Below are 13,868 nucleotides of genomic sequence, written 5' to 3'. Positions count from 1 at the left end.
CCAGGTGCTACAAAACACACACGTGACCACAATTAAAAAAGTTAAATAGGCTTGAAAGAGGGCAGTGAAATGCTGCTGAGTGATCCAGTGTTTGTGTCTTTGTTGTTTCCTCTCAGGTCTGATCCAGCAGAGTCCCACTGGGATCTCCATGTGGATGGGCGGCCACGACTCCATCACTGAAGGTGGCTGGGAGTGGACGGACGGTTCTCCTTTCAGATACATCCGCTGGAATGCAGGTTAGTTTGATGCTGTGTGAGAGATTAACATTTTATCTTCAGGGGGAAAAAAAAAAGAAACCAACTGGATTTGGGTTCATTCCTCACAGGTAACCCAGACGACTACGCAGGTGAAGACTGCCTGTCTATTCTTATAAACAACGGCTACTGGAACGACGACAACTGTGAGTACAAGAGAGGATACATCTGCAAGCGGAGAGGTGAGAAAAGTTGCTGAAGTTGTTGTTGACGCCCAGCAAAATGAAAATGAAGACGAGAGTGTTGACGCATGTTTTCTCTTTCAGGAGTCACACCTGAGCCCCCTCCACCTCACGACGGTAATGATGATACCTCAGCGGCATTTTAAAACCATAAGATTATATGTGTTCTTTTTAACCCAATCAACCAGTAACACAAAGCAGTGATTCATTCATTGATCAGTAAGTACTTATGTTAATACTTTTCATCGCAGGTTTTATGACGGCGCTGGTGTGCCAGGACTCTACCGCTGTCCTTCACTGTCCAGAAGAAAGTGTCATTAACATCCAGTCTGTTTTCTACGGACGCAACAGTTATGAGATCTGTCCACACTTTGGTGGAACAGGAGGTAATAAAGGGCTTTTTTTCCCTTTAAAGTCTTTATCTGCAGTCCCTCATCTGTCTGTATTGTTGCTGTTGGTTGTTTTAATTACATCTATGTTAGACTAAAAGATTCTTTGTGTTCTCAGGAACGTGCACAGTACCAGGCTTGCTCCCTCACTACAGAAAGACATGTGACAACCGTCAGTTCTGCTTTGCATACGCTCATGTGGACGACGATCCCTGCCCCACTGTCTCTAAATATCTTGAAATCGTCTTCAGCTGTGAGCAGAAAGGTAGGATCTTCTTTTATTGGTTTTATCATTTTCAAATCCGGCCTCAATGTTTCCTAAAGTTTACAGAATGAAGTGTCGTAGTCCCAACCTCAGACTAATGCTGTGTCTTGTGCTTCGGCTGCTCACAGTGTGTCTGCACGGCCTGGGTGTTGAGGACGGGAACGTCACAGACACCCAGCTCACCGCATCCTCCTCCGTCGGTCAGTTCACTCCCGAAAAGGCCCGTTTGAATGGAGATTCCTGCTGGATGCCTTCAGGAAGCGGTACGTCCCGACACAGTTGCTTCACATGTAAAATAATACTTAAATCAAGAGTTAAAGGCGAGGACAGAGTTCAGGTTTTTTTGGCACAGCAAAGATCTTCATCTCTATGTTGGTACCTTCACGTTGACATACTCTAAATCTCATGTCTCCTAATTCCAGCGAGCTCAAGCTGGATTCAGACAGACCTGGGCCAGCTCAGAAAAGTAACCGGGATCGTGATGCAGGGCTGCCCTCAGAGTGACTACTGGCTCACCAAGTTTAAGATCCAGCACAGCACAGATGGAACAACCTGGACTGACTACACAGCCGACGGCGAGGTGAGGAAGGACCAAACCTTAGTTACCTACAGTTCAAAACTTTCAAAACCCATCTTGAAGGATGTCGGACAGGTTCTCTTGCTTTAATATTTATTACAACTATTCTGTATTTTCCTATGCTTCCAGTCTTTCCCAGGTTCGATAGACAGGAACACCCCTGACACTCATCTGCTGGGCACTCCGGTGTCGGCTAAGTTCGTCCGCATCCTCCCAGTGCAGTTCAACAGTCAGGCAGGCTTTCGCTTTGACATCCTAGGATGCTCACCTGACTGTAAGAAAACATTTTACTAGTTTAATAAGTATACTTCCAAATTCCAAAATCTGATGTGATTGTTTGTTTGTTTTTTTTAATCATAAAAACACTGTTGGTCAATAAAAACTACTGTGGTTCAACAGATGCAGTTACATGTGCAGACAAACCCAACCTCAACTTTGCCAGTGATAAAATGACGTGAGTAAAACCAGTCCAGTGATGTACTGCTGTGTTTGTGTTTCCTACTTTTGTTGTTGTTGTTGTTTACGTGATGCTGCCATTCATCATCATGCGCTGTGTGTTTCAGTGTCCACTGCCCAGCAGCCTGCGCCAAGGAGGACTACACTGTGTACGGCACCTCAGTATATCGTGGGGTATGTAAACATAATGTCTGTTTCACAAAAAGATTTTCTCTCTCTCTGTAATTTAAAATACAATATTCCCTCTTTCTCTCTTGAACAGGATTCCAACATCTGTGCAGCGGCTATCCACGCTGGAGTGGTTCTAAACGAGAACGGAGGAGACTGCACTCTGTTGAAAGCTGAAGGACAAGACTTCTACGCCGGTTCCACGAGGAATGGCATCACCTCAAGACAGTGAGTAGAGGAGTTTCATAACCCAGTGATTCCCAACCAGGGATACGCCAGGTGGTATTAATGCAGTTCAGTACATTAGTGACACTGAATTCAAATTCAGAAATTAGAATTTGACTAAAAAGGAAAACATTGACTGAGTTATGAAAACTACATGAATCAACGAAATAGACAAGAAGAAATCATCTCAAAATAAATCTTTAAATGGCTAGCTGCACTAACAAACAGCTAGTTGAAAATAACAGTGTAAAATGGAGCTAAATCTTGATTAAAGGCTTGATTAGCTGTTGAATTTACCACACAAATACACTGAAGTTCATCTAGATGTTTGTCCCAGTTCCATCTATAGAATGACAACATGTCAGAGGCACAATGAGACTTTGAGAAAACACATCATTAGATGGAAATCATGCAATATTTGAAGTTGAAATATGATGTTTTTCTGAACAGATTTCGCCCAAAAACTTTTTATAAAAGGGAACACGAGGACATTGTGAGATCACTGTTGGGTGTTACATTAATTTTAATGCTAAAAGAAGTGGGAAATAGTTTTAGGGTTTTAAGCAAAAATGATTGAAGTATATCTACAAGTAATGGAAAAATAGTTCAATATTTAGCTAAATGTGATGGATAGATGGCTGAACGGGTCTTCCTCCTAATGGTGATACGAATGCAAAGTTTACCAAATTCACCTAAACAATGACTGTTCATTTGTATGAGAGTGAATTTTAATACTTAAAGTAGTTTCAAATCAAACTAATTTGGAACATAGTGGGTGGTACAGTTCTCCTCTGACAGACCTGGGAGGAAACATCAGACATAAAAGATTAGGATCACTGTTCTAACTGAACCTGTTGTAGTTGTGCAGCATGGCAGTCCAGAAGTCACCAACCAAAAAAATTACATTTCGTTTCTACAGATATTCTGGAGACTACGATGTGTCCTTCAGTTTTGCAGATAGCGGTGAGTTAAGACGCCTTTCGAATCCCTCAGTCTTTCTCCTTTGGGCGCACTTGTTTTTAAAAACAAAGACTTCTGTTTGTTGATTTTTTTGTATTTTTCTGCATGATAATTCACTGAATCCTTTTCTTCCTCTCTCCCTCAGAGCTGAGGTGCTCAGGACTTGACTGGTATGAGTTTGGAGATTTCTGCTACAAACCTTTTGAAGACAAAAAGACGTGGCACGGTGCTCAGGACGCCTGCAGGGCCGAGGGCGCTGAGCTCGTATCCATCCTGTCGATGACGGAGCAGACGTGGCTGGAGAGCTACTTGTACATGGGTATGAATTTAGAAAGCTGAACGAGAGTCAGAAAGCTGAATGGTGAATGTAGAGAACGCGCTATTAAACTCCTTTTCATTCTCACATGAAGCATTTGTAGGAACTGGTTCAATTTTGAAACTGTCAGCTTGAAAAACTATCATGTTCAGTGTGTTTACCAAAAGCATGCATGAAGTAAACAAGTTTGTTCTGTGTTACAGCCACCAGTGACGTGTGGACGGGTCTGAACGACCTGTTTATCCCTGGTATGTTCACGTGGTCTGATGAACACATCACCACCTTCACCTACTGGGCTCCAGGGGAACCCAACAACCACGACGGGTTCCACGAGGACTGTGTCGAGATGTTGTACGAGGTGAGAGACACGGACAACCTCACAGGATGAAATGTTCATTCTACGACATCATTTAAGCCAAACTGCATCTGCTTGCATTATTCATTACTTGCAGATTATAATCATTGCTTTAATGTTAATTTCATGTTTGTTCCAGACCGGCCGATGGAACGATGTCGCCTGTACAGAACTCAATACCTACATGTGCAAAGCTCCCAAAGCACATTACCCAGCTCCCTCCGTGAAACCCACTGTTTATGGATGTCCTCAGGTAGCGTATTCTGGTTTCTTCTCAAGTTTAGATTCAAGATACACAAAGTATGAGTCTTACTGATGATGCATTTTTAGTAACAAGATGGTTGTGGTTGTGCGTCAGGGCTGGGATGCGTACGGCTACGGCTGCTACTGGATGGAAGAGACGGCCAGGACCTGGTCTGAGGCTCAAGAGTTCTGTAAAGGGCAGAAAGGCTTCCTGCTGCACATCGGAGACATGTGAGTTTGGCCTCCACATTTAGTATCTAGATCGATGCTAGAGCTCATTCTGAATATGCTGTCTCCTGTAACTCATCATTTGGTCATTCCGTCCTCTTCTATCTCTAGAAGGAACTTTTAATTCCCAGTGATTCTCCTTTTGTTTACACGTCTGGAATATGTAGGAATTAATAAGAAGTTGAATTAATAATGGTGGAATATTCTGCATCTTTGTGTCTCAGTTATTTGAATATGACATTCTGATATGTTAGCAGTTTGGATAAACTACTGAGCGATAATAGATTTTTGCAGATAACTCTTCTCTCTCATCTGTGTATCACTGCAGCTATGAGCAGGCGCATTTCACAGTGGTGATGTCAGGAAAGACCGGTTTGTGGTGGATTGGCCTGCGTGCTCGCGGGGGGGTCGGCGGAGGGGTGGACTACATCTGGGACAACGGCTCTCCTTTCACCTTCAGTCACTGGGACAGAGACCAGCCAGGTGCCGACCTAACGTTAACCCCAGCATCAGCAGGACGACATGTCCACATCACAGGACACTAATGTCCTTTTTGTCTCCAGATAGCGGGGATGGCACTTGTGTGGCTATGACGTCGGGTTCGGCCGGTGCTTTCTGGGATGACAAGCAGTGCACAGAGAAATACAACTTCATCTGTGAGACACCCAGACCCGATATCCACCCACCCACGAAGGCCCCGACTCCTCCTCCTTCACACGGCTGTGCTGACGGCTGGTCGGCGCTGCCCCACTTCAGGAGCTGTTACAAGGTAAGAGCAGCAGTGAATTAAACTTCAAAAACTGTGGTCATGAGATCAGTGGTTAACCTTCTAGCACTGATCTACTTCAGCTCTTCCATAAAGTGGACTGGTCCCAGAAGAAGAGCTGGGCAGGAGCACATGAGGACTGTGTCGCCAGAGGAGCCAATCTGGTCAGCATCCACAATCAGGAGGAGGAAGATTTCCTGAGTCTGTACACCAAAGCCAGCAGCAAGTGGATCGGCCTCAAGCACAACCCGACTGAAGGAGGTGAGTTTGATGTGTTTTAACCCTCTGGTGAACCGGTGAGTTTGAGAAGCATCGTTTCTTTAGAAAATTGCTAAAAATTGCACCATTTGTCACAGCTAAAACAGAGGAAGCAGAAAGAACCCTCAGACTTCTGGCTTTCTGACATTCCTTTAATGAATCATGTGTGATGTCTTGTTCAATCAGGCAATACTAGTAAATTTAAACTTGTTGTATTTCATCAAAATCCATGTAATCTACTCATTTAAAAATAACTGCAAAAAAAAATCCTGTTTAAAAAAAATCAATAAATAAAACTACACTCTTGAAAATAATAAAACTACAAGACATTACGACTTGGCTGCAACCAACAGCCACTTCTCAGGTGAACTGCAGGCTGTGTTTCCACCAAACAGAAGGGTCACAACATGAGGATTAAGAGAGAAAATAAACATACTTGAGCAATGAATAAAATGCAGCATGTCTTAAAAACAGTATAAAGTCAGTAAGTTGTTAGAAGACACATTCCGCATGGTGAATTATGTTTCTGGAGTAAACTAAAATATCTCCAGCATCTGAAGCCGCCATATTTCTCCAGTGCTTTTACGTATTGATTCCAGTTTCTTTTGGATTAATCAAGAAAAAATGTCTTTGCTTTCCCCTTCTTTTTTCCCCCGTATTTATGACACTATAAGACAATTTAGAGTTCTCTCTACTTCTAGCTGTCTTTTGCTAAAAGCTGCTTCCATAGAGGTGCAGGACTTCATATGACAGTAAAATAAATGAGCCCTCAGTGAGTAAAAATGTGTCAGGAGTACAAAACGCCCAGAAGCTGTTGGAGTTCAGAGGGTTAAGGAAGCTGTGGAATCTAAACGGCATCCAAATACACAGAAAAGCTCACTGCATTCTGGTGTGTTCCAGGATATTCTTGGAGTGACGGCACACCTCTGTCTCACACCAACTGGGGCTACGGGGAGCCGAACAACCACGAAGGCCGCGAGGAGTGTGTGGAGATGGTGAGCAGCACCAACGGCACCGTGTCCTGGTGGAACGACCTCAACTGTGACGCTCATCTGGACTGGATCTGCAAGATCGCTAAAGGAAAGGACCCCATCCAGCCACCAGAACCCCCACCTCCTATCCCAGGTAACACATAGATTCTCAGTCATCCAGGTCATGGTTATTCTCATAGTTTAATTGTAGCAGCTGGACTTGCTTGAATTTCTCGAAGACGTTTCACCTCTCATCCAGAACTGATGAAGTCTCTTGGATGAGAAGTGAACTCAAGCTGCTACGATTAAACTACAAGAATAAAGAAGTACAACACTAAAGATTAGACTGTCATTTTTGAGTGAGAGTTTACTGTAAAATAATGAGCCTTGTTTCCTTTTTCTTCCACCTCAACCTTCAGCTCCGGATTGTGGCACCAACCCCGGCTGGAGGAAGAACAACAACATCTGCTACTACTACAATGACACCAGCGTGGTCGACTTCTACCAGGCTTTGATGGCCTGTTACGCAGAGAAGGCGCTGCTCGCGTCCATCCACGACAAAAACGAACAGGCGTACGTTAATAGCATGGTGAGTCTTTTTTTGCTTTACCTTCTCTAAAAGGAAAGAAATGACACAATGACGCATGTTTACATGATGGTTTGCTGCTCCTAAAGGTGGGGACGGGGAAGGTTTCTGCAGCCTGGATTGGAATGATGATGTTTGGGATAGCAAATGGACAATACATGTAAGTATTTGGAAGAGATCGGAAATAAGATGAGGTGAAATTGAGGTGAAAATTTAACGAATTTACCTTGTTAATAATATTGTACAGATCTAGTTTCAGTTGCTTTTCCTTAGTCTGAGCAACAGACTGACAGACTGGTGAGGCTGCCATTGGACATGGATCCTGGAGCTGCTCAATAGATACAATATGAAGACATTTTTAGATTTACAGCTAGAAAAAATAAATACAAATAAAATAATTTGGATTGAACATCTTACACTTAGGTCTTCTTACTAATTCAGTATCAATGAACTAACATCAAACTGTCATAACTGACTTCCAGCTAAGTAAAGTTTATCATAACACCGAAAAGGATGTGAATAACACACTGTAAATCCTCATCCAGGCTTTTTAACATTTTTTAATCACATGGAGGTGGATAGTAAGATTCCACTGTTGTATCTGCTCAGGTGGGTCGACGGCTCCCCTGTGACGTTCACTCAGTGGAATCCAGGTGAACCCAACAATGCCAACGGGGAGGAGCAGTGTGTTCAGATGAACAGACATCACGGTACTCCAAATCAAGCAATTAAACCCAAATAAATGTATTGTTCATATTTACCAAACGACTCCCTGATGCTGATGTCTGCAATAAATTCTGTCTTGTTAAGGTGGATGGAACGATGCCAACTGTGGTCGGGCCGGAGCAGGTTTCGTATGTAAGAAGCTTCCCGGAGATGTCCACACTCCTCCTCCACCCACACAGCCCTGGGAGGGCAACTGTCCTGAGGGTAACGCTTTACATTCATGTTAACAGTTTAAAATGTAACCGTATGCAGTCTTTCTTTATTGGAACATGCTGATTATAGATAGATAATAACATACTTTGAAGGTCTGAAGGTCTAGTGTGCTCCTTTTATCGTCAAAATCCCAAAATATCTCCACCCCTGCCTTTCTTGTGCGATTACTGACACCATTCCATAGAGGAATATGCATTAATGACGGTTTGGTCACCACCACACTTGTGATATCTCCAATGACCACAAAGTGGGGCAGAGAAGTCGCCGCTTTGAAACAGTTTAGGAGATTCAAATTAAAATTTTGTATCGACACAGGCCTGGAACTTTTTGATCACACCTTGAATGCCATCATGGTTGTTGCTTTTTTATTGCTGAGCATGTTAGACATTTCTTGGCAACATTTTACATTCATAAGCAGGACTGCTTAATCGTAATATTGGATCTTATCTGATTTTGCATGTAATCTAATATTTTCGTTTATGAGGTATTTAAGTCATAGGATTAGCTAAATTGAAGACATTTGGGTTATTGTGTCCTCAAACTTTTTTTTCCAACCGATTCTTCTAGGAAACGTACTGTATTATTACACATATCGGTATCACGGTGCAAAAAAACTGACATAGCATGACAGAGGATTTTATTTATACTGCCTCCTGAAGTCCATCCAGGTGTCAAAACAATGGGCCTGGTTGTTCTAAGCTGTTTTTTGATGATATTTATTTCACAAACACACATGTGTGCACCAATCAGCTAACTGTCTACTCATCCATAAAGTGTAACACAACCTATTTACCTTCCCTCCCTGCAGGCTGGTTGCGCTTTGGGAGTAAGTGCTTCATGTTCAGAGGGAAAAAAGATGATATTCAGGCCAACTGGTCTTATGCTCGGAGCTGGTGCAAAGAGCAAGGAGGCGACCTGGCAGTTATTGATACCCAGTATGAGAACGGTAAGCTCAGCAGATAACCGTTAAGTTAAACCTGTATTAGTTCAGAGAGCCTACGATGTGTATTTTGATCGTCTCCTCTCCTCCAGACTTTGTGGCTAGTCACCTGAAGGACCTGCATCACCCCACATGGATCGGCCTGTCAGATCTCTTGGCTGAGAATCAGTATGCCTGGAGCGACGGGGTCAGTCCAGTCAAGTACACCAACTGGAATGAGCATGAGCCCAACAACGTAGGAGGAACGGTGAGGACACTCTTACACTACAGGATTTCTAATAATAATTGAAGCAAGGCAGGTGAGAAACAACTGAGAAGCTTTGTACTTACAGTCATATTTATTCGTACCCTCCCATTAAAAGAAGGAAAAAAACAGGTGTCACTGAAATAAGCTGAAATTGACAAAAGTAATAATTTTTAAAAAAATTAATGAAAATCACGACATTGCTTTTGAATTGTGGTTCAACAGAAATATTTAAAACAAACAAACAAGCATGATGGGACTCGTAAACTAATATTTTGTAGAACAACCCTTTGAGCCAATCACTGCAATCAAGTGTTTTCCGTAACTCTCAATCACACTTCTGCACCTGTTGACAGGTTTTTTGATTTTGGTTCACTGCTCATCAGCAAAGTGCTCTAATTTGTTTGGGACAGTTTTGTTTTTTTGTTTTTTTGAATTATTCTTTTCACCCACAATTCAAAAGCAATGCCTTATTTCACTAAATTATAATTTAGCAAATTTTTTATTTATTATTACTTTTTTTCAGTTTCTAGTAATTTTAGTGACTATTGTGAATTTTGCCTTTTCTTTAATGGACGGGTATGAATACATTTGAGGACGACTCTCCACACAGGACGACTTGAAACTGAGTTAAGTTTTGTTATCTTTCTCAACAGGAACACTGTGTTGCGATGACTCACAACGTTCTAGTGAGCGGCAAGTGGAACGATGACGCCTGTCACAAAGATTACAGCTTCGCCTGCTCCAGGAAGAAATGTCAGTAAACACTCCAGCGCTTATTCTCTCTAAAAAAAAAACCCATTAAATCCAAACAGACCTTCCTCATTAAAGTTTTTTTTCCCATTTTCCTTCATATCAGCAAGCAGCGTCGACCCTCCTCCTCCAACCAAGAACCCCTGCCCGGCCGGCTACATCTCCTGGTACGAGAACTGCTACAAGCTGGTGGAGACGCCGGCCACCTGGGACGATGCCGAGGCGGCCTGCCAGAAGGAGGGAGGACACCTGGTCAGCATCGACATGAGCTACGACCAGGCCTTCGTCGCTGGAGTGGTGCTGCAGGGAAAAGCCAACGCCTGGATCGGACTCAGGCGACAGGTGCTGATCAAACATGTATAGACAAACAGACAATGAAGTCCTTGGAAGTCCTTCAGGAAAAATAAAAGTACCAGTACAAGTATGGAGAAGCTCGGCACTGAACATCCTACATAAGTAAAAGTACTGAGGTAAATGCACTTTAATGTACTTTAACAGTGCAGATAAAAAAACAAATTAAGAACTTCACTCAAGAACAATGTGTAATGTTAATGTAATGTAACTTCCAGATGGGTAAAAAAAAATCTATAGGCTTGTGAAATAAATAAATTATTGTCTTTTTTATGCAAAATCTTTATCTGAAAAGCAATAATAGCTTTTAAATACCTGTAGAGGAATGAAAACTGTCAGACTTCTCTGCAATGCAGCATAAAGTAACAGAAAAGGGGATTACCCAAGCAAACTATCTCAAAAGCTACTTTCTACCACTTTATAACAGTTTGAACAACATACAGAAGATGTTCCTCATCCTGTTGCTTCACAAGTGAAATTATATTTACCTGTAACTTGTCGGGGTGGAGGCAGGAATCGAAGAGGAGTATCTCAAAAAGAATCAAAACCTTCAGGGCCACTTGGAGAATATACAGTGCTGTGCAAAAGTGAGGCTGCTTTCAGAAATAATACCCTAAATATTATCAGTTAATGTCACTGAAAGGTTTTGGAAAGCACCTCCAAAGTCGTACATTACAACTCCTTTAAAGATCAATTATAAAGGGAGTGGGTAACATCTCCTCATAAAGCCTCTCCTGTTATATTTTGTTTTCCTGGTTCATGAAGCCGTATGGAAGGATGTCTGCACACAGACCCTTATGGACTTTGCACGTTTATGAAATTGAAGTCTCAGGGATCCTTGCATGCTCATGGATGTTCAAAACAAGAATTTGCCTCAACATTCGACTGCCTCTCCAGATGTCATCCCAGTCTGACTTCAAGATGCTGATGGTTTTTTTGTGGCTCTGCAGAATGATTGACAGTAACATGATAAAATGCCGAACCTTACATCGTCTTCTATTGCAGGAGGATGGCTCCTACAAGTGGACAGATGGCTGGCCAGTTTTTTTCACTCAGTGGGGACCAGGAGAGCCCAGTAACATCAAGGACGAGGGCTGCGTGAGCATGCAGGAACAATTCTATTTCCACGGGACCTGGAACGACACCAAGTGTGAAGTAACTAAACCCTACATCTGCAAGATCTCCACAGGTATAACTCTCCGAACCTGAAGGGATTGTTGTTTGTCCTCTCTTTTTATTTTTATTTTCCTCTCGCCTTTGTTGTAGACCCATCACTTGAACTTTGAGCCACTGTTGATTTCATATCTTCTTTCAGCGAAACCGCCGCCGACTCCCGCCCCTGGTGATGGGAAATGTTTGCCATTCTGGGTCCCCTACGGCCACCACTGCTACTCTGTGTACAACGGTCCGGAGGGCTTCTCTTGGCCGGACGCCCGACATTACTGCCAGTCGGTCAGGACTGAGCTGGCCTCCATTCACAGCAGAGCAGAGTTGGAGTTCATCAGGAACATGAACTACACCAAAAACCACAACATCTGGATCGGCCTCACCAGGGACAGCAACTGTGAGTTTAGAATCGTGCAGAAGTGAACTGTTTTCAAAAGCTTACAGGTCGATTAAGAGCTACATGCTAGAAGCTTGTATGTTGTTTTCCAGTTGGCTGGGCCTGGACAGACAAGACGTCTCTGGGCTTCCTCAACTGGGCCCCTGGAGAGCCCAATGCAGCCTTTCATCCTGGGGATGTAGCCGAGGAGAACTGTGTGGAGATGTACCACGACGGCAACTGGAATGACAACAACTGCCTGCAGAAGAGAGGCTTTGTTTGCCGCCACCGACAGTGTAAGTATAAGTGGTTTGATAGTTTTATGGAACGTGGATGACTGCAAGGTCATTTCTGTAGCTTCAGTTTTGGTTTTAAAAAATTCCCTGTAGACAAAAATGTTGTGTATTCTGACTGGAATGACGAGCAGCGGATTAAATGTCTCTCCTTGTGAAATTCTCTTTCAGACTATGCAACAGATGATGGCAAAAATCCGATTTTCCCCACTGATGGTCCAAGTAGCAGTAAGTGACAATTACAGTTTGAATACATTTGGTTCCCTTTAGACCTACAGGCTGATGTCCCTTCAAAATAAATGCACTTCCGTTTTACATCAGAAACTCCAGCAAATGTGATACACTGTATGTCCATTGCTGTCTGCCATATCACTTCATATATTTAAATCAATTATTATTAACAGCAATTATTCATTTACCAGTTTGTGATTAACACCCTTAGTCCAGACTGACATATCTCATCTATCACTATGGATTTTAATGAGTGTTTTGGGATCCTAATGGTCCCCAGATGATAAATCATACAAACTTTTGCAATCTTTTCCTTACTCAAAGTACTTTTGAGTTAAATGTCACAACAGCTGCTGGATGACATTCACGCATCTGTCACAATTACTAGTTATCGCTTCAGTGATGCATAACTGTTGATTTAATGCCACCACCAGGACAAAATTTGTTTACGTTGGTACTTTATGGTTAATTAGAAAGTGTTGTAATCGGCATGTTAATATCAAGCATGTTAGCATTTAGCTCAAATCACTGCTGGGCCTAAGTACAGCCTCAGAGAGATTTCAGCATTGAACACTTCTACATTTATTACTTCACACGTTTTCTTTTCCAGTGTACACAGCAGATTGTCAGACTAAAATAGATGACATGACTGAATGATGTCAAATAGCCCTTCTGAAATCTGCTGTGTCCCTTTTTGCACAGACGGCGGGGTGATAGCCGGCGCCATCATTGGAGCCATCTTGTTTTGCTGCTTGATAGCTGGAGTGCTGTTCTACCTCTTCCGTGTGCGCGGGTATAAAATGAGCAGCTTGAGCTTTCCAACAAGAACAACCAGTAAAGTTGATGTGGTAAGTGAATAATCAACCTGCTGCGGTTTGGTGAGGAGACGTGCTTAAGCTGCTGTGAATGTAAATGCTAAGTTGTGTCATTTCTGTGTTGCAGCCGGCTTTCACCAACCCCAACTTCGCAGGAGAATCGGACACATAAATCATCAGCATCACGTTTTGTACCATACGTTAACCCTGATACTTTTTTTTTTAAGGCAAATTAGTAAAAATGTAGTTTGAAAGTCTCTGAAGTTTTACAAGATTAAACAGTACTGTGTATATTGTAATACACCAATAATAAGAAGTATTAGGGTATAAAACTTCATTTCTCTGTGTTGAACTCAGGTGACGCAGTTATTGTGTAATGCTTGAAATGATCATTTTGTGATACATGTTCAAAATAATTCTGAAAATTTTTTTGAAATAAAAACATGTAAAGTTTCCACAATTGCAGACATTTTTATGCATTTTGAAAGGTCAGAAAGTAATGTAGTATAACACACGTTATTTAGCAAGTGTTGAATTATGAAGGATCCCAGCGAGTGTTT

At 42.4% G+C, this 13,868-nt stretch overlaps 1 protein-coding gene across 1 annotated transcript; it reads left to right on the top strand.

Moving 5' to 3' along the window:
* Window positions 1-2,080: 2,080 nt before the first annotated feature.
* Window positions 2,081-13,480, top strand: LOC103368672 (macrophage mannose receptor 1). The gene is made up of 26 exons (XM_008297113.1): window positions 2,081-2,121; window positions 2,231-2,297; window positions 2,386-2,519; window positions 3,436-3,479; window positions 3,622-3,795; window positions 3,996-4,150; window positions 4,287-4,400; window positions 4,506-4,621; window positions 4,947-5,101; window positions 5,182-5,387; window positions 5,468-5,645; window positions 6,543-6,767; window positions 7,033-7,202; window positions 7,289-7,359; window positions 7,809-7,909; window positions 8,010-8,129; window positions 8,947-9,084; window positions 9,171-9,325; window positions 9,979-10,078; window positions 10,182-10,417; window positions 11,432-11,615; window positions 11,742-11,990; window positions 12,083-12,265; window positions 12,434-12,490; window positions 13,196-13,341; window positions 13,436-13,480. The coding sequence occupies exons 1-26, from the start codon at window positions 2,117-2,119 to the stop codon at window positions 13,478-13,480; spliced, it is 3,528 nt and encodes a 1,175-aa protein (XP_008295335.1). The 5' UTR covers window positions 2,081-2,116.
* Window positions 13,481-13,868: the final 388 nt, after the last annotated feature.

This window comes from Stegastes partitus, unplaced genomic scaffold (genome assembly GCF_000690725.1).
Source record: "Stegastes partitus isolate 25-593 unplaced genomic scaffold, Stegastes_partitus-1.0.2 Scaffold1186, whole genome shotgun sequence".
Taxonomy (NCBI): Eukaryota; Metazoa; Chordata; class Actinopteri; family Pomacentridae; genus Stegastes; species Stegastes partitus.
The sequence above is the reverse complement of the archived record's forward strand: the minus strand, read 5'-3'. Positions and strand labels throughout refer to the sequence as shown.

Bases quoted from the DNA above. Each gene is read 5' to 3' on its own strand.
- LOC103368672 (XM_008297113.1), top strand. The intron at 2,298-2,385 runs GTATGTAAACAT...TCTCTTGAACAG, and splicing joins GCACCTCAGTATATCGTGGG to GATTCCAACATCTGTGCAGC. The intron at 9,085-9,170 runs GTAAGCTCAGCA...CCTCTCCTCCAG, and splicing joins TGATACCCAGTATGAGAACG to ACTTTGTGGCTAGTCACCTG.